The sequence below is a fragment of the Ranitomeya variabilis genome, chromosome 5, assembly GCF_051348905.1.
Source record: "Ranitomeya variabilis isolate aRanVar5 chromosome 5, aRanVar5.hap1, whole genome shotgun sequence".
Lineage (NCBI taxonomy): Eukaryota > Metazoa > Chordata > Amphibia > Anura > Dendrobatidae > Ranitomeya > Ranitomeya variabilis.
In genome coordinates, this window is record NC_135236.1 from 78,771,108 (window position 1) to 78,792,098 (window position 20,991).

General features: G+C 49.1%; 1 protein-coding gene across 3 annotated transcripts in view; it reads right to left on the reverse strand.

The window, feature by feature from the left end:
* The window catches only part of LOC143774782 (cAMP-dependent protein kinase catalytic subunit alpha), a 49,820-nt gene extending 31,208 nt beyond the window's left edge, over positions 1–18,612 (reverse strand). The window contains exons 1-2 of one of the 3 annotated variants that reach the window (XM_077262547.1): positions 18,109–18,612; positions 9,946–10,053 (exon numbers count right to left, since the gene is read on the reverse strand). In XM_077262547.1, coding sequence (XP_077118662.1) covers positions 9,946–9,991 — 46 coding nt within the window. In that variant the 5' untranslated portion in view covers positions 9,992–10,053; positions 18,109–18,612. The remainder of the gene's footprint in view (positions 1–9,945; positions 10,054–18,108) is intronic. The other 2 variants (XM_077262549.1, XM_077262548.1) reach the window with 2 other exon arrangements.
* Between the last annotated feature and the right edge of the window lie 2,379 nt (positions 18,613–20,991).

The following is a 20,991-nucleotide window of genomic DNA, read 5'->3' on the forward strand; positions in this document are numbered from 1 at the left end:
ACAGCTTCTCCCATTTAGTAGATTTGAGCGGACCATTTAGTGGGACTGCGGTCCACATCCAGGTCGGTGGTACCTGGCCGCTAGACGGGTAGGCCCCGAATCTCTAACCTTCCAACCTTCATTTGTCAGGGCTGGCTAATCAAAAGCCGCGCCGTAAACGCCAGAAGGCAAGATTCATGGGCCACCAGTCTACATGCCGGGCTTCACGGGCCACGACGCTGGCCTGGAGTCCTGCAGACTGATCCACTCAGCTCTACGACTCGGTAAACCGTACGCTGACGACAAACTGTATCCCCCTTAGTAATTAGCGAAAGTGCTCGTTAACCACAGTTTACCCAGGGTGCCCACAGAGTATCGCGGGTGCTCCAGTGACATGTTCGAGTCCCCGAGGCCGCACATTTCGCGCCTGTTAAACAGGCATATAACATGTGGGAACTCGAACATGTCACCCAAGCACCACGATACTTAGGGTGCACCCGAGCCCCCTAGGCAAACTCGAGTAACGAGCACTTGCGCTCATCACTAATACGCATGTTATTTTTATTTTCAGGGACCATTCATTTGGCAATATGGATCCATATAAGATACCCCTTAACTGTTCATTTTTGCGGACTACAGATCCTTGGGGGTGGGAAGGTTAAATTGATTGCGAATGACTATACCAACCAAAATTAAAGTGTTACTCCACTACTTTTATACTGAACAGCGATCCTTAGGGGAAGTTGTGCAGTTCAGATCTGCAAGAGCCAAAATGCGGCCACTGATAACAGCTGATCGGTGGGGGTCCTGGGTGTCGCACCCCCGCAGATCTGACACTGATGTCCTATTCTATCGTCCATATAAACATAATGGGACAAACCTTTAACGTGTTTGGTTTGTGTTCATAAAATTTAAAAAAATAAATAAATCACTATAAAATGTAAAAAATAAAATTTGCGTGTCAAGTGTAAAAGACGACGAGACACAGAGTTACAGGCAGGGGGTCAGAAACTGTCTCTATTCCTACTTTCTTGCCTATCAAGTGATATACAGACATAACGTAAAGGTAGCTTTCAGTTCAGGGCAAGCAAGCTATGGCAGGAGTAATGCATGCTAGGAAGTTAGTAAATTAGTGAAATGAATTTCTAGCGCCTATGGTGCTGGCAGAATGCCGATTACAAGGAACTGCCCATTCAAAAGAACTGTGGATGTCCAGTTATAGAATGTGATTACTGGGGCAGTTCCTAGACAGGTGTGTGCATCGAAAGCAGGTTTAACTCCTTTTGGGGGATGCGAGCTAAAACCATGTGTTTCTTCTTTTTGAAAGAACAGGTAAAAAAGTCTATGATAAAATATAGAAGAGACTGAATATGTAGCAATCATGTCACTTTCCCCCCAAAAAAGGCAGAATACTCCGGACTGCATCAGAAACGTAGAAAAATTGTTGTGGAAAATGCTTAAAATTCATGTTGATGAGAGCGGTAGGTCATTCATTGTCCTCAGCAGGAAATGGCTTTCTACTGCCCCCTACAGGAGGTGCGAAGCTTGTGTTTCGGCCTCATCTCTCACTCCCAGGAAGCTGAGATATAAGGTGCCGTCGGATCGTGTAGTGATAATACTGTGGGAAAACGGCAGTAATTCAGGGAAATTAATAAGTCACGGCTGTACCTGTGAAATGGGGAAGTTGGAGATTAAATGCCTCATTCACACAGGAGGGCCCAATGGGCCTGTCACCCAGAATAACCAGTTACCAATGGGCACCTTCTACTTTTCTAGACGGAGTAGTAAGACTTGTCCCGCAGCGCCACCTAGTGGAACTCCCACCGGTGGAAATTTCCAACTCGCCCAGTTAGCAGCGGACTGTCATCAGGAGATGCGTGATTTACGGTCAGCGTGAACTGTAGTCACCACGCCCAGGAGCGGCGAGGTCAGGCGCTGTGTACACACAAACAGCCGGGGCTTTCTATCAGCTCACACCCTGCAGGTTACAACATCCCCGCTCTGCCACCCTCGCCTGGGATCACCGCAGTGCATGCCCTCCTCACCCGGCAACTCCTGGCCAAATGGGGCTAGCTAGTCATTTAGGTTTAGAGGGGTTGTTGTCAGGGCTGTGGAGTCGGAGTCATGGAAATTGAGGAGTGAACTGGCCATGTTGGGTTTTAGGTTGCCGTCAGGGCACTAGGTCTCAACCGTTCGCCATCGCTGTGAGAGGCTGATGATTCCCTTTACTTAGTTGAATGGTTCTTGCCATTTTCAGGCTTAGAATAGTTGTGAATTTCAGCTCAGCGCTGTATGGAGCCGTGTCCCTACACTACCTCTGCAAAACACACCTGATATTCGGGGAGTCCTCAAATGACTATACTTGATGAAGCTGCTTGCAAAGGGGCGTAAAACTGTCGGAGTGACTACTTTGAGGAATGTAAGGCTGGACACATCCTGCTTCTTTTTACTCCTCGCTTCCATGCGTGTTCCTTTCTGGTTCTGCTGCCTTCAGTATGAATCTACAATGTGCACATTCCAATAAGCACCAGGAAAACCATTGCACGGACTGGTGCGTCCGAACTTTTAACTGGCACTGTAGAATACAGCTTTCTAAAAATTTCTTAAACGTTATGGACACCTTTGACATGGAGAAATCATTTTTAAATAATAAAGTTGCACTAACTAAACCGAGTTTCAGGCTGCAACATTCCTCACTCCATTTCCAGACCCCCTGATATGCACTTTTCAGATGTCCCTTCCTGCAATAAAGGCTGAAGTTGAGATGTCTGTAATAACAGGCAGCTGCAGTCTTCATTAGCTCTTTATCGTCACAAATTCTATCATGCACTTATTTCATTGCCATGTGCGCTCCTCCACCCTCCCTGAGACAGTAGATACTTTCTCCCTGCACCACACTGTACAGGTCGATGACCAACCAACCTTTACAGAAGCAAAATAATAAGAAAAAAACCCCAAAACATCAGAAGGTGTCCAAAGCACCAAGCCGGTTAGTCCACCACTGGCCCTCCAATTTGGGAACTGGGGGAGGGAGCCAATGTCCCAGATCTGGTGTTCTCTACATTAATGGAATCATCTGTAACTACAACGTGTGGTGCATCCGCTGTCGCCTATATTCCTGGGATTACTGGGAAGTTAACATTACAGGGAAAATCCTTGACATTCCGCACAACTTCCAGTGACGGAGACTCATACAGCGAATTGCTGCACCTATCAGCCGGGCGACCTTAACCACTTCACCACCAGGGTGTTGTATGACCAGGACAAGCTTCACCGTATATTTTCATTATCTCAGGTTTCCATGCCCAGTTTCAGGTTGTTAGATGGCATACCATGGCCTCTATTCATCAAAGCCATTACAGCAGAATTCTGCCAGAAAAAGATTTGAAAAATTGCAAAAAAATTTTTGTTTGTTTTTTTTGCATAATCCGGAGTTGCATAAAAATGTTGCACTTTGACATTTTTCACAGCTCCAAAAAAAGACGGGGAAGAAAGCTGGCTGCGACACCTGCTCCTCAAATTCATGACGAGCCTTCGGCCACAAGTCTTACTCCAGTCTATCACAAGATCAGAATCTGTAGCCAGGTGCACGAAGACGCTAACCACTTGGTCAGATGCACCGGAGTCAGGATTAATGAATCCGGAGCCGCTGACACCAGTTTTCTAAATTACAAGTGAACTTCTAAGGCTATGTAAACACGTGCCGGATTTTTCACGTTTTTCCCCCGCTGCAAAAATGCTTAAAAAACGTTTACATTAAGCATCCCATCAATTTAATGCATTCCGCAATTATTGTGCCCATGCTGCGTTTTTTTCCGCAAAAAAAACACATCGCGGAAAAAAACGCAGCATGTTCACTGGATTTGCCGCTATATTATTGCATTGGGAACCTCCGCAAAAATCCGCATAAAAAACGCAAGCGGATTTCCTGCGAAAGTAGTCCGGATTTGCTCAGGAAAATTCAGCAAACTTTCCTGAATGTGTGCACATAGCCAAAAAGTGCACCTGACGCTTCAGATAACTCTTTAGAACAATCTGTTGCTTGCGACATAAGGAATAACACTAATTCTACCCACTATATGGCTCGTATCCTGCATTCCTCCCACCCGCTGCTGGATCTCTGCCCGTTTCCCCTAAGCTCAGCTCAGTGTGCAGAGACGAACTGCTATGATGTCTTCCATACACTGTACATGAATCGGGGTAGAATCTTCTCTTCTCTATAGCACCAATTCAGAAGAAGCAGCAGCAGAAGGAATGTCATAAAGAGCATTGTAGCTGTGAATCCAGCACTGGTGCGAGAAACAACGCAGCAGCACTGTGTCTGATGCGGTCTTACCCTATGCCCCTCCCCATAGACTTCTATAGGGGTATATATAACCTTACCTTAGCCTTTAGAGTATGTGCATGTCTTGGGTACTTACAGCAGAATTTTCTGCACCAGAAACAGTGCTTGCAGCAGAAAAGCTGCATAAAATACTCATCCCCACCCGCATGGTTGAAAAACACTGCAAAAATTCTGAAAGGAATGGCATGCTGCAGAATTGGAAACATTGCTTTGATGGTTGGCATGCTGCAGAATTGGAAACATTGCTTTGATGGTTCAAATCAACCGGAAAATTATAAGAAGCGCGTGTACGAGGTTTTAGAACACGCACACTTTTCTGGGTATTGTAAAGTGCAGCGTCTTTAACTCTTGGAAAAAAAATTGGAAAGTGTGAACAAGCTCTTATTACATTTACGACCTTTAAAAAAAATAAGGTTTCCAATGCTGTATAAGACACCAAATGTAGTAATGGTGACTTTACCAATCCCATGCCGTTACTTCCTTGGTCACCGGCTCTATATATCAATTTACTCAGCTCCCCCTGCTCTATAACATGGGGCCTGCAGCTTGGACAGCATGGAGACAGGTTCCCTTTAAGGGTGGATAAGACTATCAGAAGTACTACCAAAGACTGACCATAATTAGGAAAGTTTGGATTAACAGGAGTGGCATTACATGTATTTAATGGACTAGTGTACAAGAACTACCTTTACAGCAGGTATCCCACCGCCATTAGAGCACACAGGCCAATCATCCTCCTAACCATGATATACAGTGGAGGAAATAAGTATTTGATACTTCCCATTTTGCAAGTTTTCCCACATGCAAAGAATGGAGAGGCCTGTAAGAAGGCCATAGGAGAAGGTCATGTGGTCAGATGAGACCAAAACGGAACATTTTGGTATCAAGCCCACTTGCTGTGTTTAGAGGAAGTAGAAAGATGAGTACAACCCCATGAACACAGTTCTAACCGTGAAGCATGGTGGGGGAAACATCATACTTTGGAGGTGCTTTTCTGCAAAGGGGACATGACGACTGTACCGTATTGAAAGGTCATGTACCAGGAGGTTTTGCAAACAACCTCCTTCCCTAACTAAGAGCATTGAAGATGGATCATGGCTGGGTCTTCCAGAATGACAATGACCCGAAACACACAATCAGGGCAACTAAGGAGTGACTCCGTAAGAAGCATTTCAAGGTCCAGACCTCAACCCAAAAGAAAAATTTGGGGGGAGTTGAATCTCCATGTTGCCCAACGACAGCCCTGAAACCTGAAAGATTTGGAGAAGATCTGTATGGAGGAGGGGGCCAAAATCCCTGCTGCGGTGTGTGCACACTTGGTCAAGAACTACAGGAGACATCTGACCTCTGTAATTGGAAACAAGGGTTTCTGTACAAAACATTAAGTTCTGCTTTTCTATTGTAACAAATACTTTCATGCAATTTAAAAAAAAAAAAAAGATGTAAAAATGACTGATTTTCGGGATTTTCTTTTAAGAATCTGTCTCTCACAGTTGAAATGCATCCACGATAAAAATTACAGACCCCCTGCATTCTTTGTAGGTGGAAAAACTTGCAAAACCGGCAGTGTATCAAATACTTATTTTCCTCACTGTATAAGAGGTCAAGGGCCAAAACACACACATCCATTAAATAATGTGCGACAACCCAGATATTCTGGGAGACCAAAATGGTGTCAGAAGGGACGTGGATATAGATGTAGACCACCCTATGGAGATTCTGCCACCTTATACTTCTAGATATCAGATATTTTTCCTAAAAAGTTAATAAATAACGGAGCTGTGTGCGTGATCTGTCTCCCAGCATGCCTACGCTATTCACAGAGCTCAGACCTAGACACAAGACGCTGCGCAGCCGCAGTTAATCCAGTACCGTAACGATCAAACTCCTCTCGGTCCAGAGCAGGGGTCGGGGAGCCGAGCTGTGATGTAGCCAGTTTCCAGCGCCGGAAGATGCCCGTGGTGGAGGAGAGCATCGGCCACGGAGACGGAGCATCCACCGTCAGTGGGTGCAACGCTCTGCAGAGTCCTGGACAGGAGGTGGGCGGAAGAAGAGGGGGCAGGAAGAGACGCAACAGCCCACATCTGACCCTGTTATAGGGGGACGGGCCAGCTATTTATATCTGCTAAAGGGGATTAACCCGGGATAAAAGCTCATTACAAGTGACCTGCAGCGTGGCGCCATTAACCCATTATCTACACAGGACCTGGCAGTTTTGACCCGTTGTCCGAAACCTCCATCAGAGCTGTGGCCTTTTTAACCGATGACATGTAAACCCAGTCTGCCATTCTAACTAGGTTTTAATTACTATTCTGATGTAACGAGCAGTGACAACGCCATGGACTCCATTGAATCCCCTCTCATTAATTCTCACACCAATAACCTGCGTCGTCCACAAACCTCATATAAAAGGACCCTGACTGCAGTCGCGAGGGCCACATAGGCAACGAGATGGGAAGGGCTGACACCTAAACTGCTCTCGAACATGTTCTACAAGGTGCCTGGACCTAGAAGATGCCATCCACTCCATTATTCGGCTTTTCCAATAAAGCAAGGCGGCAACAGTAGAGGAGAGATGGTCTGCAGTAGGGAAGCTTCCGACATGGTACTACCCAATGATTGGCCTCATTGTAAATAGCAACCAATTCGAGTAACACTTTCTTAAAGAGTAATCCAAGTTTTAAATTGAAACCTTCTCTTTTTTCCTTCTGGACTGATCTCTAGTCAGTGGTAGCATTTGTATTTAGTGAAGACACAGATTTCCCCATTACTTAGATAGGAGATGACAGTTGGCGCTCATAAGGTTCTAAGGAGAAAGAGAGGGAGGAGCTAGAGACAGATTCTACTGTAATCTCCCTGAAGTGACAGTTACAGTCGGCGCTCATAAGGTTCTAAGGAGAAGGAGGAGCTAGAGACAGATTCTTCTGTAATCTCCCTGAAGTGGCAGTTACAGTTAGTGCTCATAAGGTTCTAAGGAGAAAGAGGGGGAGGAGCTAGAGACAGATTCTACTGTAATCTCCCTAAAGTGACAGTTAGTCGGCGCTCATAAGGTTCTAAGGAGAAGGAGGAGCTAGAAAAAGATTCTACTGTAATCTCCCTGAAGTGAGTTACAGTTAGTGTTCATAAGGTTCTAAGGAGAAGGAGGAGCTAGAGACAGATTCTACTGTAATCTCCCTGAAGTGACAGTTACAGTCAGTGCTCTTAAGGTTCTAAGGAGAAGGAGGGGGAGGAACTAGAGACAGATTCTACTGTAATCTCCCTGAAGTAACAGTTACAGTTGGTGCCCATAAGGTTCTATGGAGAAGGAGGAGGAGCTAGAGACAAACATTCTACTGCAACGTCCCCTGAAGGGAAAGTTACAGTGTAAATTGCCCTGGAAATATGCAATCGACTGATTGGTTTAGCATAGACAATAAAACCGTATCAGTTGCAAGACAGTTGACAAATGAGGCCTACAGCGCAGCACGGCAAGAGTCGGCAGTTGAAACAAAACAGTGGGGAATGTCTACTTAATAATCATGTCAGAACTAAAAAAAGGAAAAAAAAAATAAATCCAATGATATGGAAATCCAGTAATCCAGTGTCTGCCAATCACAAACATGCCAGATTAGAGTTTTAATGTATGCGATTAAAGGATGAAGAATGGGCATATATACATACACACGTAGGCACAAAGAAAACTGAATATCCAGCAGAATTATTTAGTTCATACGCAAGTCTTGAACTGCACCAATAAAAGGTGCTGCATCCTGACCAACAGTGAATTACCTCCCCTCCAAAAAAAATTCTGTACCCACCATCCACAGTGAGCACCTTGTCTTCTATAGTGAGATCATGAGACTGCAAGATCTAATGACTCAAGATCCGTATGTGCCGATTGGTTTGTAGGGTCACCTGACTGACAACTTTACCCGTTATAGATCTTCCTTTATTTATATAATGTGGCCAAAAACAGGGATATACACTATATGGACCGGAGCATTGGGACACCTTTGACATTATAAGCATAGCTTACATGATGAGACGAGCTCGCAATCTCAGTTATCCCAAAGAGGTTGGATGGGGTTGAGGTCCAGTTATGTTCTTCCTCACCAAACTCCCCCAACCATGTCAGTATGGACCTTGTGCATTGGGCACAGTTATGGTGAACAGAGAAGGGTCTTCACCAAACTGTTCTCACAAAGCTGGAAACCACAATTGTCTTGTGCTGAAGGATTAAAATTTCCCTTCACTGGGACTAAGAACCAAGGCCGACCCTTGAAAATAACCCCACAGCATATCCGTCCTCCGCCAAACTGCACAGTTGGCACAATGCAGACAGGCAGGTAACGTTCTCCTGGCGATCACCAAATCCAGACTCGTCCATCAGATGCCAGAGAGAGAAGTGTCATCAGTCAGTGCACCGAGCACTTTTCCTCCAGAATTCAGTGGTGGCGGCTTTACACCACTCCATCCGACGCTTGGAATGGTTCTTCATGGTGTAAGTCTGGATGCAGCTGCTCAGTCATGGAAACCCATGACATGAAGTTCCCGGAGGGGGCGTAGTGTTTGTGCGATGTTAATACCAGGGGAGGTTTAAACTCTGCAGTTACAGAGTCAGCAGAGCATCGGTGACTTTTCTGCCCTCGGTGACCCCACTCTGTAATGTTGCATGGTCTCCACTTTGTGGCCGAGTTCCTGTGGTTCCTTCCACTTCTCAATAATATCAACTTACAGGTGAAGGGGGAAGAAATGTCACAAACAGACTTGTTACCCCGGTGGCTCCTATTACAGGATCATGCTGGTATCCGTGAGATCTTCACCATCGGCCATTCTGTCACTTGTTAGTAAAGGCAGACGACATTGGGGGTATTTAGTTATACACCGGGAGGTGAGAGCGGATTTTATGCACTGCGGGTGAGGGAGGTGGATGAGAAACCTGAATTTAATGATTAATGCGTGTGTCCCAATATTTTGTCCATATAGTGTACTATTATTTTGGAATACTACATCACCTTATGATCTACGAGGATCTGAACTCTGGGACCTTCACCGAGTAAAGGGAAGACAAAGCTGGGTCTTGTTTTACTTCTGCCCTGCAAAGCGAAGCTTCTGGCCATGCCATATGCAGAGACCTGCAGACAGTATAATCTTAAGATCGATGATGGTTCCAGAAGTCTGATTCCTATCAGTCAGAAATTGCCAGTATCTGTTAGTGCTATGCCTCGAAAGATGGGAATACCCATTTTGATGTGCAGGTCTATATCAGTGATGCACTTAAGCTCAACTCAGTTTTTTTCCTAAGCTACTTGTGTACCAGGAGTGTTCCCAAGAAAGGATTCCTCCGAGTTGTCATCCAAACCCAAAATATGCACTTCAGAAATAAAGCCTATAGAAAGCAAAGCCGTCCTAGATGCTGGAGAATATTAAATCAGATCTCACATCAATGTAGGGCTTGGGTCTACTGCTGGGTACCAAACAGAGCTCAATCTATTTTCTCCTAAAATACCTTTTACGAAAGCAACCATACTCAGCTCAGTCATAAGGTCTAAATGAAAACACCTACTGCCCCATCTCCACCAAGCGTAGTAGACAGTTATGATAATAGATGACCAGTCTTCCAAGACTTAGAATATACTCACCACTTTCAATCTCACCACCTTTCTTGGCCGTTGCGGCGTTGCCCATGGTGGGGGGCGGGCAGGACCTCTAGGATCAGGACAGGCGCCCCCCACCTATATTTCTAGGACCTAAAAGGACAAAGCACAAGGATGTTCAGCCACATCACAAACATTTCCCGAAGTCAACCCAATTACAATATCTGATGGACCAATCACACCAATAAAGGGCTAGTCCCAACATTAAAAGTTATCACGTATCCAAACTAGGGGTTAAGCAAAATGATTTGCATGTCCCTGGTCCAGCGGCCTCCTACCTACCTACCTACCTACGGCATCTCTTCTGATTAGTAGGCCCAGTGTGACGTGGTGTGCATCACACTTCAACGATGATGTTGAACCTGACCTTCAAATCAGAAGAGGCAGCAGATGAGAACGAATGTAGCAGATTCACGGGTCTCCGGTCCAGGGCCAAGGAGTGCTGAACTAAGGATTTGTGATTCTTTTTGCTTATGGATTTGGAGAGGGTCCTACTGCCGGGCTCCATTCATTCACTTTAGAGCCACAGATAGGGATCTTCTAAGTACTTTGAAGTCACGATGTTCAAGCTGCGTTATTACCGCAGAATATACCTCTTCATGGGATACGGCTAGTGCAGGGTCGGAGGCGGCATTTAACAGATTCTACATTTGGTGGTCTTTCTTTCCCCACTGACTGTGCACTACACAGAGGCTAAGTCCTGCCTGGAGTGTTCCTTTTACCAAACTGACAGAAATGTGAGACCTGAATTATAATAAACTCTATGTTCTCTAAAAGGGGCCAAGGTGGACAGTGAGCAGCCGGCCAGTCCAGAGGCCAGAGTAACTGCCGCAAAGTGTCAGTCCCGAGGCCAGAGTAACTGCCGCAAAGTGTCAGTCCCGAGGCCAGAGTAACTGCCGCAAAGTGTCAGTCCCGAGGCCAGAGTAACTGCCGCAAAGTGTCAGTCCCGAGGCCAGAGTAACTGCCGCAAAGTGTCAGTCCCGAGGCCAGAGTAACTGCCGCAAAGTGTCAGTCCCGAGGCCAGAGTAACTGCCGCAAAGTGTCAGTCCCGAGGCCAGAGTAACTGCCGCAAAGTGTCAGTCCCGAGGCCAGAGTAACTGCCGCAAAGTGTCAGTCCCGAGGCCAGAGTAACTGCCGCAAAGTGTCAGTCCCGAGGCCAGAGTAACTGCCGCAAAGTGTCAGTCCCGAGGCCAGAGTAACTGCCGCAAAGTGTCAGTCCCGAGGCCAGAGTAACTGCCGCAAAGTGTCAGGCCAGAGGCCAGTGTAACTGCTGCCAAGGTGTCAGGCCAGAGGCCAGTGTAACTGCTGCCAAGGTGTCAGTCCAGAGGCCAGTGTAACTGTGAAGTGAATTATCAAAAATAGAAGATAAAATCAGTTTTAGGTGTGACCACTAGAGATGGACGGACACCTAGATGTTCGGGTTCGGCCACACATTTACAAAAAGTTTGGGTTCGGGTACCAGAACAATACTCGAACCCCATAAAATTGAATGGGGGCCCAAATATCCAATGTTATCCAAGCTGTCATGTGCACGATCGCTTCTAATTGGCTGTAAAATTATTACCACTGGTCAGACAGCCGCGTTTACCATTCTGTCAAGTGACAGCGTGAGCCCCCAGCTGTGATTGGAGGTATAACTGGTCAGACAGCCGCGTTTACCATTCTGTCAAGTGACAGCGTGAGCCCCCAGCTGTGATTGGAGGTATAAAGTTTACCTGCGGTTACGGGTGTTGGCTGATGGGACTACTGCTCTCATCAGCTGACGCCTGCTGCCGCTAATAACAGAGAGAAGGAGAGTATTCATCGGTCGGCGCCTGCGCTCAAGATAAATAATTTCATTGCGGGAGAATTTCACTGCCGTGGATTTGAACTGTGGCGAATTCGCCTCTGCACCATGAGACTTTCTCACGGTGCTGAGGTCACTAGAGTTCAGCCCCGCTGGTAACTTCAATGACGTCTCTGTTGGGAGGAGGGGCGGTAAATCTCACACCGCTTTTTTTTTTTTTTTAATTATTTATTTAAATAATATTAAAAAACAGAGTGGTGACCCCTCTATTCTTGATAACCAGCCTTGCTAACGCTGACAACTGAGGGTTGCATGATTGGTTGTCAAAATTACAGGGGAACCCACATCGCTCTTAAATTAGTTTTTAGAGTACAAGCGCCGGCTGACGTAGACTCCCATCAGCATCTCATGCTCTCACTGTTATGAGCGGCAGTAGGCGCCTGCTGATGGGAGCAGTAGTCCCATCAGCTGACATCAGTGACTGGAGGTAAACCTTATACCTCCGATCACAGCTGTGCGCTCATGCTGTTACTTGACAGCACGGGAACCACAGCTGTATGACTGGAGGTAATGATTTTACTGCCAATCAGAAGCAGTGTCTGCTGTGCCATCATGCACATAACAGCGTGACAAACACCCGATGTTTGGGGGGCCGAACCTGAACAGTAAAGTTTGGCGTCTGTACCGAACACCTACTGTTTGGGCACGGACACCGAACACAGACTTCTTTGTGTTCTTTAGGCCAAGTGGGTAAAAAATAAATAAATACAGAAGTGGTGACATGTTTCCATTATACTTTTCTTCAGATTGTTTCACCCTGGTTTTGGCTTACAAATACTGATGTAAAATACTGACCAAATTCTGAATGTGTGAACGTGGCCCATCACTGAAGATAGTTGTTAATTGGCTGTATGTTTTGGGTCGTTGTCTTGCTGCAGAATAAATTTGGAGTTAGACGCCTCCCGATTATAATACATGATGACTACAGTAAGTATCTTCCAGTATTTCTCAGCATTTCGAACACAAGGAAATGGGCAACATTGAAAACCAAAGACACAGTGGTCGGCCAGGGAAACTCCGTGTACCAGATCAAGGACACATCATGCTAACTTCTCTTCGAAATTGGAAGATGACCAGCAGTGCCATCAACTCAAAACCAGCGGCAACCAGTGGGACCTAACTAAACCCATCTCCTGTTTGGAAAACGCTCGCCAGAAGTGGTCTTCATGTAAGAATTGCAGCCAAAAGTCATGCCTCAGACATGGAAACGATGTCAAGTGAATCTACTATATATGAAAATATGGGAACTGGGGTGCAGAAAAATGTCAGCCTTGGCTCTGGACCGATGAGTCAAACTGCGAAATATTTGTCTGTAACAGAAGGCAGTTTGTTCCCTGGAGGGCTGGAGAGCGGAAGAGTAATGAGTTTATGCAGGAACAGAGAAGCATGGTGGAAGGTCTTCAATGCTGAGAAATAGGCAATTGCTTATCCATCATGCTATTAAGAAGAAAGAGTGGTGGAAGTGTCGATCCGCCCCCACAAAGCCCTGATCTCAACATCATCAAGTCTGTCTGGGATCATGTAAAGACAGAAGGATTTACACAAGCGACATCCACAGATCGGTGGTTCATTTTCAAAGATGTTTGCCACAACCTCCCTGCCGAGTTCCTTCAAAAACTGTGTGCAAGTACCTAGAAGAAATGATGCCATTTTGAAGCCAAAACGGCGGCCACATCAAATACTGAGTGTATTTTGGTTTCTTATTCATTCATTTCGCATTTTGCCAATTGATAAAAATAAACTATTTACACTTCTCTTCATGAGATCATTCTCACTTTTGTAGCTTTCTTTTTCCACACCTGCCTAAAACTTCTGTACAGCACTAATATAGACAATCTCCAGCACTTGGAGGACACATGTGCTCCCTTTTTTTTTTACTGACCCATTGATTTAAATGAGGGAGTTTGATCAGTGACTTTGAACAAACACGGACTGCTTTTTTCGCTATCACTTGGTAGGCAAAAAAGAACAAACACAAATACACAGACATGTAAACAGCCTCAAAGACTATACGGGAACATGTTCTATCTGTGAGAGGCAAATGTCTGAATGAAGCGCCAGAGACTTGAGACATTAAAGTGGGAAAAAAAAATTGATTTTTAGAGTTGAATCCAAATGGGCAAAGCCATCAACTGGAAGGTAGTATTGTGAAGCCAGTAGAAGAGGATAAAAAAAACAAAGAAGCTCCTACTGCATAAATGACCCCTGAAGATGACCTTTGACCATCATTTGCTGTATGGATCACATGGCTCCACGGTCACATCTCTATCAGTCTCAGCCATATATCGGGGACGGCCACATTCTGAATCAAGATCGGTCCAGTAATTACATGATTGCAGTGAAACTGGATTCAAACTCTCCCCTTGATTATTAGCAGCTATCATAAGAAGCCACGAGCACCTAGGTCAGGTATCTCCACATCTGAAGCCAGACCAGGTTATGGTTCCTATAGTGGTAGGGCAATATCCTAAGAGGACTGATGCAATGTATAAAGAAGAGTTCAGAATCTAAGGGGGTGGAGGATGAGATATCGAAAAACTGGAGCAAGTTCAGAGAAGAGCTACCAGGATGGTGAGCAGACTGCAAAGTATGTCCTACGAGGAACGGTTAAAGGATCTGGGAATGTTTAGATTGCAAAAAAGAAGACTAAGAGGAGACTTAATAGCTGTCTACAAATATCTGAAGGGCTGTCACAGTGTAGAGCAGTGTTCCCCAACAGGTCATGTTTTCAGGATTTCCTTAGTATTGCACAGGTGATGGAATTATCATCTGTACAATACTAAGGAAATCCTGAAAACATGACCCGTTGGTGGCTCTTGAGGACAGGAGTTGGGGAACACTGGTGTAGAGGGATCATCATTATTCTCATTTGCACATGGAAACACGAAAAGCAATGGAAAGAAACTGAAAGGGAGAAAATACAGATTAGATATTAGAAAAAATGTTTTGTTAGTGAGGGTGATCAATGAGTGGAGCAGGCTGCCACGAGAGGTGGCGAGTTCTCCTTCAATGGAAGTCTTCAAACAGAGGCTGGACAGACATCGGTCTGAGATGGTTTAGTGACTCCTGCATTGAGCAGGGGGTTGGACACGATGACCCAGGAGGTACCTTCCAGCTCTAACACTAACGCTAGACCCCATAAGGTCATATAGTATCAATCTGCTTTATGTCAGTGGCTTAAAAGCCTCCCCAGGTCATTAGAAATAAAGCTATGCGAACAAAGGGCTGATGAGCAGCAGTACAGGTCCAGGGTAGAGCCTTCTATGTGCACACCCTGCACCGGTCCATGCTGGAGGTAATCAGGAGCTGCCCCTATATACGGGGCCCCGAGATCTCAGCCCCTCTCCACTACTACAAGTGTGAGCAGATACAGGAAAGGATTTCAAGTAACTTTATTGATAGCATAAATGTGAGCAGTAACACTGGGATGAGAGTCTGCTGTGATTCGGCTGCTCGGGAACATTGTGTGAGTTGGACTCCAGGATTATCCGTGTTTGCAAAACAGTAAAATAATAAACAATCCGAACACTCATCTTCTGCGCGACGTTTCATTCCGCCGCCGTTGTCAGGTACCACGCCCGCTTTTCCTTCTTTTTAACCTTGGCGACATTCCGCTGTGTTGTCCATAGGGATGAGACATCATAAAAACACAGTGACTAGGCCATGAAGGGCACGTGACAGCGCGGACTCATCCCTGGCCACCAGGTTCTTGAGATGTATCAGGTCTACGGATCACAATTATTAAGACCTGGACTTAAAGGGGAGTCCGATATTTGGAGATCAATGACCTGTCCTTATCATGGGACATTAACATCAGAATGGTGGAGGTCAAACATTTGGCAAGAGGGCAAGGCGAGGGCTGGAGGTGCAGGGGGTGAGAGCAGGGCAGGCGAGGGCCGCAGGGCGGAGGGCCGGAGGTGCAGGGGATGAGAGCAGGGCGGGTGAGGGATGGAGGAACGCAGGGCGGAGGGCGAGGGCTGGAGGTACAGGGGATGAGAGCAGGGCAGGCGAGGGCCGCAGGGCCGGAGGTGCAGGGGATGAGAGCAGGGCGGGTGAGGGCTGGAGGGCCGCAGGGCGAGGGCTGGAGGTGCAGGGGATGAGAGCAGGGCGGGTGAGGGCTGGAGGGCCGCAGGGCGAGGGCTGGAGGTGCAGGGGATGAGAGCAGGGCGGGTGAGGGCTGGAGGGCCGCAGGGCGAGGGCTGGAGGTGCAGGGGATGAGAGCAGGGCGGGTGAGGGCTGGAGGGCCGCAGGGCGAGGGCTGGAGGTGCAGGGGATGAGAGCAGGGCGGGTGAGGGCTGGAGGGCCGCAGGGCGAGGGCTGGAGGTGCAGGGGATGAGAGCAGGGCGGGTGAGGGCTGGAGGGCCGCAGGGCGAGGGCTGGAGGTGCAGGGGATGAGAGCAGGGCGGGTGAGGGCTGGAGGGCCGCAGGGCGAGGGCTGGAGGTGCAGGGGATGAGAGCAGGGCGGGTGAGGGCTGGAGGGCCGCAGGGCGAGGGCTGGAGGTGCAGGGGATGAGAGCAGGGCGGGTGAGGGCTGGAGGGCCGCAGGGCGAGGGCTGGAGGTGCAGGGGATGAGAGCAGGGCGGGTGAGGGCTGGAGGGCCGCAGGGCGAGGGCTGGAGGTGCAGGGGATGAGAGCAGGGCGGGTGAGGGCTGGAGGGCCGCAGGGCGAGGGCTGGAGGTGCAGGGGATGAAAGCAGGGCGGGTGAGGGCTGGAGGGCCGCAGGGCGAGGGCTGGAGGTGCAGGGGATGAGAGCAGGGCGGGTGAGGGCTGGAGGGCCGCAGGGCGAGGGCTGGAGGTGCAAGGGGTGAGCGAGAACTGGAGGGCCGAATCTGGATAAGCACAAGACAAGCACGGGGTGAAAGCTGGAGGGGAACCAGCTGTAGGGGCACGGGGTGAGGGCAGCAGGAGCATGCGACGCATGAGGAGTAAATGTTGGAGGGGCGCAGGACAAGCCCGGGACAAAGGCAGGCAAAGCAGGTGCAAACGCTGGTGGGGCACAAGAAGGACAGGTGAGAGGTGGAGGGGTAGAGAACAAGTGCACAGGGATCACTGGAGAGGCGCGTGGGGCAAGTGGAGGACGGGCAGGAGCTGGGGGGCATGGGGCACTACCTGCAGGGGGCGCTCAGTTACCGGGGGGAGCAGGACCGGCACTACCTGCAGGGGGCGCTCAGCAGTTATAGGGGGCAGCAGGACCGGCACTACCTGCAGGGGGCGCTCAGCAGTTATAGGGGGCAGGAGGACCGGCACTACCTGCAGGGGGCGCTCAGCAGTTATAGGGGGCAGCAGGACCGGCACCACCTGCAGGGGGCGCTCAGCAGTTATAGGGGGCAGGAGGACCGGCACCACCTGCAGGGGGCGCTCAGCAGTTATAGGGGGCAGGAGGACCGGCACTACCTGCAGGGGGCGCTCAGCAGTTATAGGGGGCAGCAGGACCGGCACCACCTGCAGGGGGCGCTCAGCAGTTATAGGGGGCAGGAGGACCGGCACTACCTGCAGGGGGCGCTCAGCAGTTATAGGGGGCAGCAGGACCGGCACCACCTGCAGGGGGCGCTCAGCAGTTATAGGGGGCAGCAGGACCGGCACCACCTGCAGGGGGCGCTCAGCAGTTATAGGGGGCAGGAGGACCAGCACCACCTGCAGGGGGCGCTCAGCAGTTATAGGGGGGAGCAGGACCGGCACCACCTGCAGGGGGCGCTCAGCAGTTATAGGGGGCAGGAGGACCAGCACCACCTGCAGGGGGCGCTCAGCAGTTATAGGGGGCAGGAGGACCAGCACCACCTGCAGGGGGCGCTCAGCAGTTATAGGGGGCAGGAGGACCAGCACCACCTGCAGGGGGCGCTCAGCAGTTATAGGGGGCAGGAGGACCAGCACCACCTGCAGGGGGCGCTCAGCAGTTATAGGGGGGAGCAGGACCGGCACCACCTGCAGGGGGCGCTCAGCAGTTACCGGGGGAGCAGGACCGCTCAGCAGTTACCGGGGCCCATGCTGCCCCCTACAGGCCATCTCCCGGCATCACGCGGCAGGCTGGGAATCCTCGGTCACGGCCAGGACACGGCCAGTGCGGAGCGGCCCCCGGCCATGGCCGCCCCATCGTGTTCTCCCCGTGCGGACGGGACAGGCCGGATGATCCCGCGATCTCCTCCCGTCCGGAGCTTAGGCCTCCGCCAAGTCCGCAGTCAGCCCGGCCTCCCCCGGTGACAGGCCGCCCGGAGCGCGCAGCACATCGCCCTCAGGCCCCGTTACAGCCGACCCCCCCTCCCCGCAGCAGCAGCAGCAGCAGGCCCTTCCTCTCCCATCTTTACCGTATATAACCGTCCGCACCTCGGGCTCTCCTCCTCCTCCTCGGGTGCCGCCACGTCCGGAGCCGCACACAGACTCCCGTCACCTCTAGGACCCGCAGGCCGCGGAGCCTCTTTCCTCCTCCTATGCGATACCTCTAGGACCCCGCTCACCTGCTGGCCACGCCTACAATTGGCGTCATTCAACATACGTCAGCCAATAGTCGCCGGAGTCACGCCTAGGTGTCAGAGGAAGCAGCCAATCCCCGCACATTTCTTTCACTTCACTGTTGACACCTCTTTCCGGCCGACTGTCCCGCCTCCTCCTCCATTGTCACCCAGGAGACGGTGAACCTGACGTCACGCCGCGTAGAAACCAATGAGAGGGCGTGGGAATCAGAAGGCTCGGCCTCCGGCAACTCGTCATTGGCTGGGTCCAAGACTGAGTGACAGCACGGGGGCGTGGCCTCGGATGTGTCATTGATTGGGCTCTGCTCTGCGGTTGGACGTCACCGCTCTATTTATAGCAGCGCTCACTCCCCGCCTTTTAAAGGCGTCGTTCTGTTTAACCCTGGCACTACCGCACTGGCCATGAGAAGTGTTGCGGCTGAACAGTGCGATCTGGAATGGCAGGAGTTAAAAGAACGTTCTGGCGAAGATTCCAGCAGGAAGGTTGTGCTTCCATTGTGGTTGTGCAGTTTTCTGCCTGTGTTCTAGGCCAGGGCGCTATAGGTTTCGGGAAGGCATGACGTCACCTATGTACGGCTGCAGATAAGACGCCGCTGTAACGCGCGGTTCTGTGCACACGTAGCGGTTTTGATGCATTTTTTGTTATTGCATAATCCAAAGTGATTTGTTTTGCTGAGTCTATCTGACTGCTGTAAAATGCTCCACATCCTCCCCCAAAAAATAAAAAACAGCAACATGTGAATGATCTTTTAGAAATCTTCATTTTTCTTGTTACTGGAAAACGTTACGCTTTTTCCAACACTTAAAAAAAAAAAAGCGCTACCTATGAATAAGTCCTTCAGTGATTTTTTTACACTTGTGTTTTTTTCTGGGGGGTTTCACCTGCAGGTGCTTTTCTCCCATCAGCAGATCTGGATTCACACCGTATTAAGCCCATAGAAGTCAATGGGTCGGTTTATTAAAAAAGGGGTCTGTCCAATACTGGATCGCGCCTTATTAATGGGCACAGGGAGGTGAAAGCAATAAAAAAAGGCGACCGGTGCTCTTCCTCCGTACTCAGGGCTGCGCTGCCTGCCAGGATCCTGGAGGCAGCATGTGATGGGGGCAGCACCTGAGCACTAACCTCATGTGAAGCCCCCACTGAATATTCATTCCAGTAGACTAGTGGGGGATGTAGCACTTGTTGGCACATATGCAACAGATACAGACTTATTTGTGTGCAGGAGGAGTTTACACTTTTCTGACAGTAGATGGTGATGTTGTTACTGTTATATGCTTGGTTGAATGTAATGCATATACTTGTTGTACTTTGGTTTCACTTTCTCTCTGGTAAAGCTTCCTGTTATGCTGTATTAAGGAGCTGATGCCTGTACCTCATGTGCTGTGCAGATAAAAGTTGAATTACCCCATATAATCTACTTTCACAAGTTTTTTCTGCGATCAAACTATGCAGCAGCACTGATTATGTAGGAACGGCACTGGGACTGGGGGGTGAGCATTCGAATTGATGCAAGTGGAGCTGCTGCACTCGGCCAATCTCACCGCTGGGAACCGCCTCGTACCTGACGACATCCGCGCCTCTACCTTTGATTTGCCCGCCTGGGGCGTCATCATTGTGGAGAGATGCACATGTGACATAACACCAGGCCGGCTAATCAAAAGAAGAGGCGCGGATGTCGTCAGGTACGAGGCGGTTCCCAGAGGTCAGAGATTTCTGATGCGGCCAGGTCTAGTAAGTATCAATTTTTTTTTTTTTTCACATCCCTGGCGCTAATAATGGCTGTTCCAATGGTGAACAACCTTTACAATTACAACCTTTACTACAAAAAGATGCCCGCTTACAATCCATTTTTCCAGACCCCCCATTACTGTGTTTTAGGCAGCCGCCAAATCTAAGAAGTATCATTGTCAGAAGCTCCCTGTCCTCTCAGACAGCTGCAGGAACGCTTCCTTGCAACCAGAAAGAATGTAAAACCTGGCCATTTATAATGACCACGAACAAGATAAAGATCCCCAACCAGGGCCGTATTTAGAGTTTCTGCTGCCCTAGGCACTTTTAGTGCTGCCTCCCCCATTGGTGAATATGACACTATCGGCAGTGACTTTGCCATAAATCACTGTTGTGAAAGCAGCCTTTTGCAGCAGATCTGGCAGTTTTTCCGCATCTGCCGCGTAACGGATCACTTATGGCAACACTGCGTTCGGCCTCATTCATTCCCTATGGGACTTGCGGACATGTGCGGCACTTGTGATTTTGCCGCGATTCGGCAAATGCAGTATTTGCAGCAATGGAAAAAAAACACTGCTAGGAGTGATTTTTTGTCTCACCGCAAGTGCAAAACCGCAAGTGCCGCACATGTCAGCAAGTAGCCATCACTACCTGTCCCTGGACCTTGCTAGCTCATCCCTAACCATCCCTATCTGACCTAAAACTACACTATAAGGGCTGTCCCACACGTCCAGATAATTCCGGTACCGGAATAAATCGGTACCGGAGTTATCCGTGTCCGTGTGCCTGGGAACTCACGGAGGCCATACATACACGTATGGCGAGTGGGTACCACACGGAGCGTGTGGTACCCACTCTGCATGGTGCTGAAGCCGCGATTCATATCCTCTCTGCAGTAGCGTTTGCTGCAGAGAAAATATGAATAATAGTGTTTAAAATAAAGATCTATGTGTCCGCCGCCCTCCCACCCCCTGTGCGCCCCCCCGCTG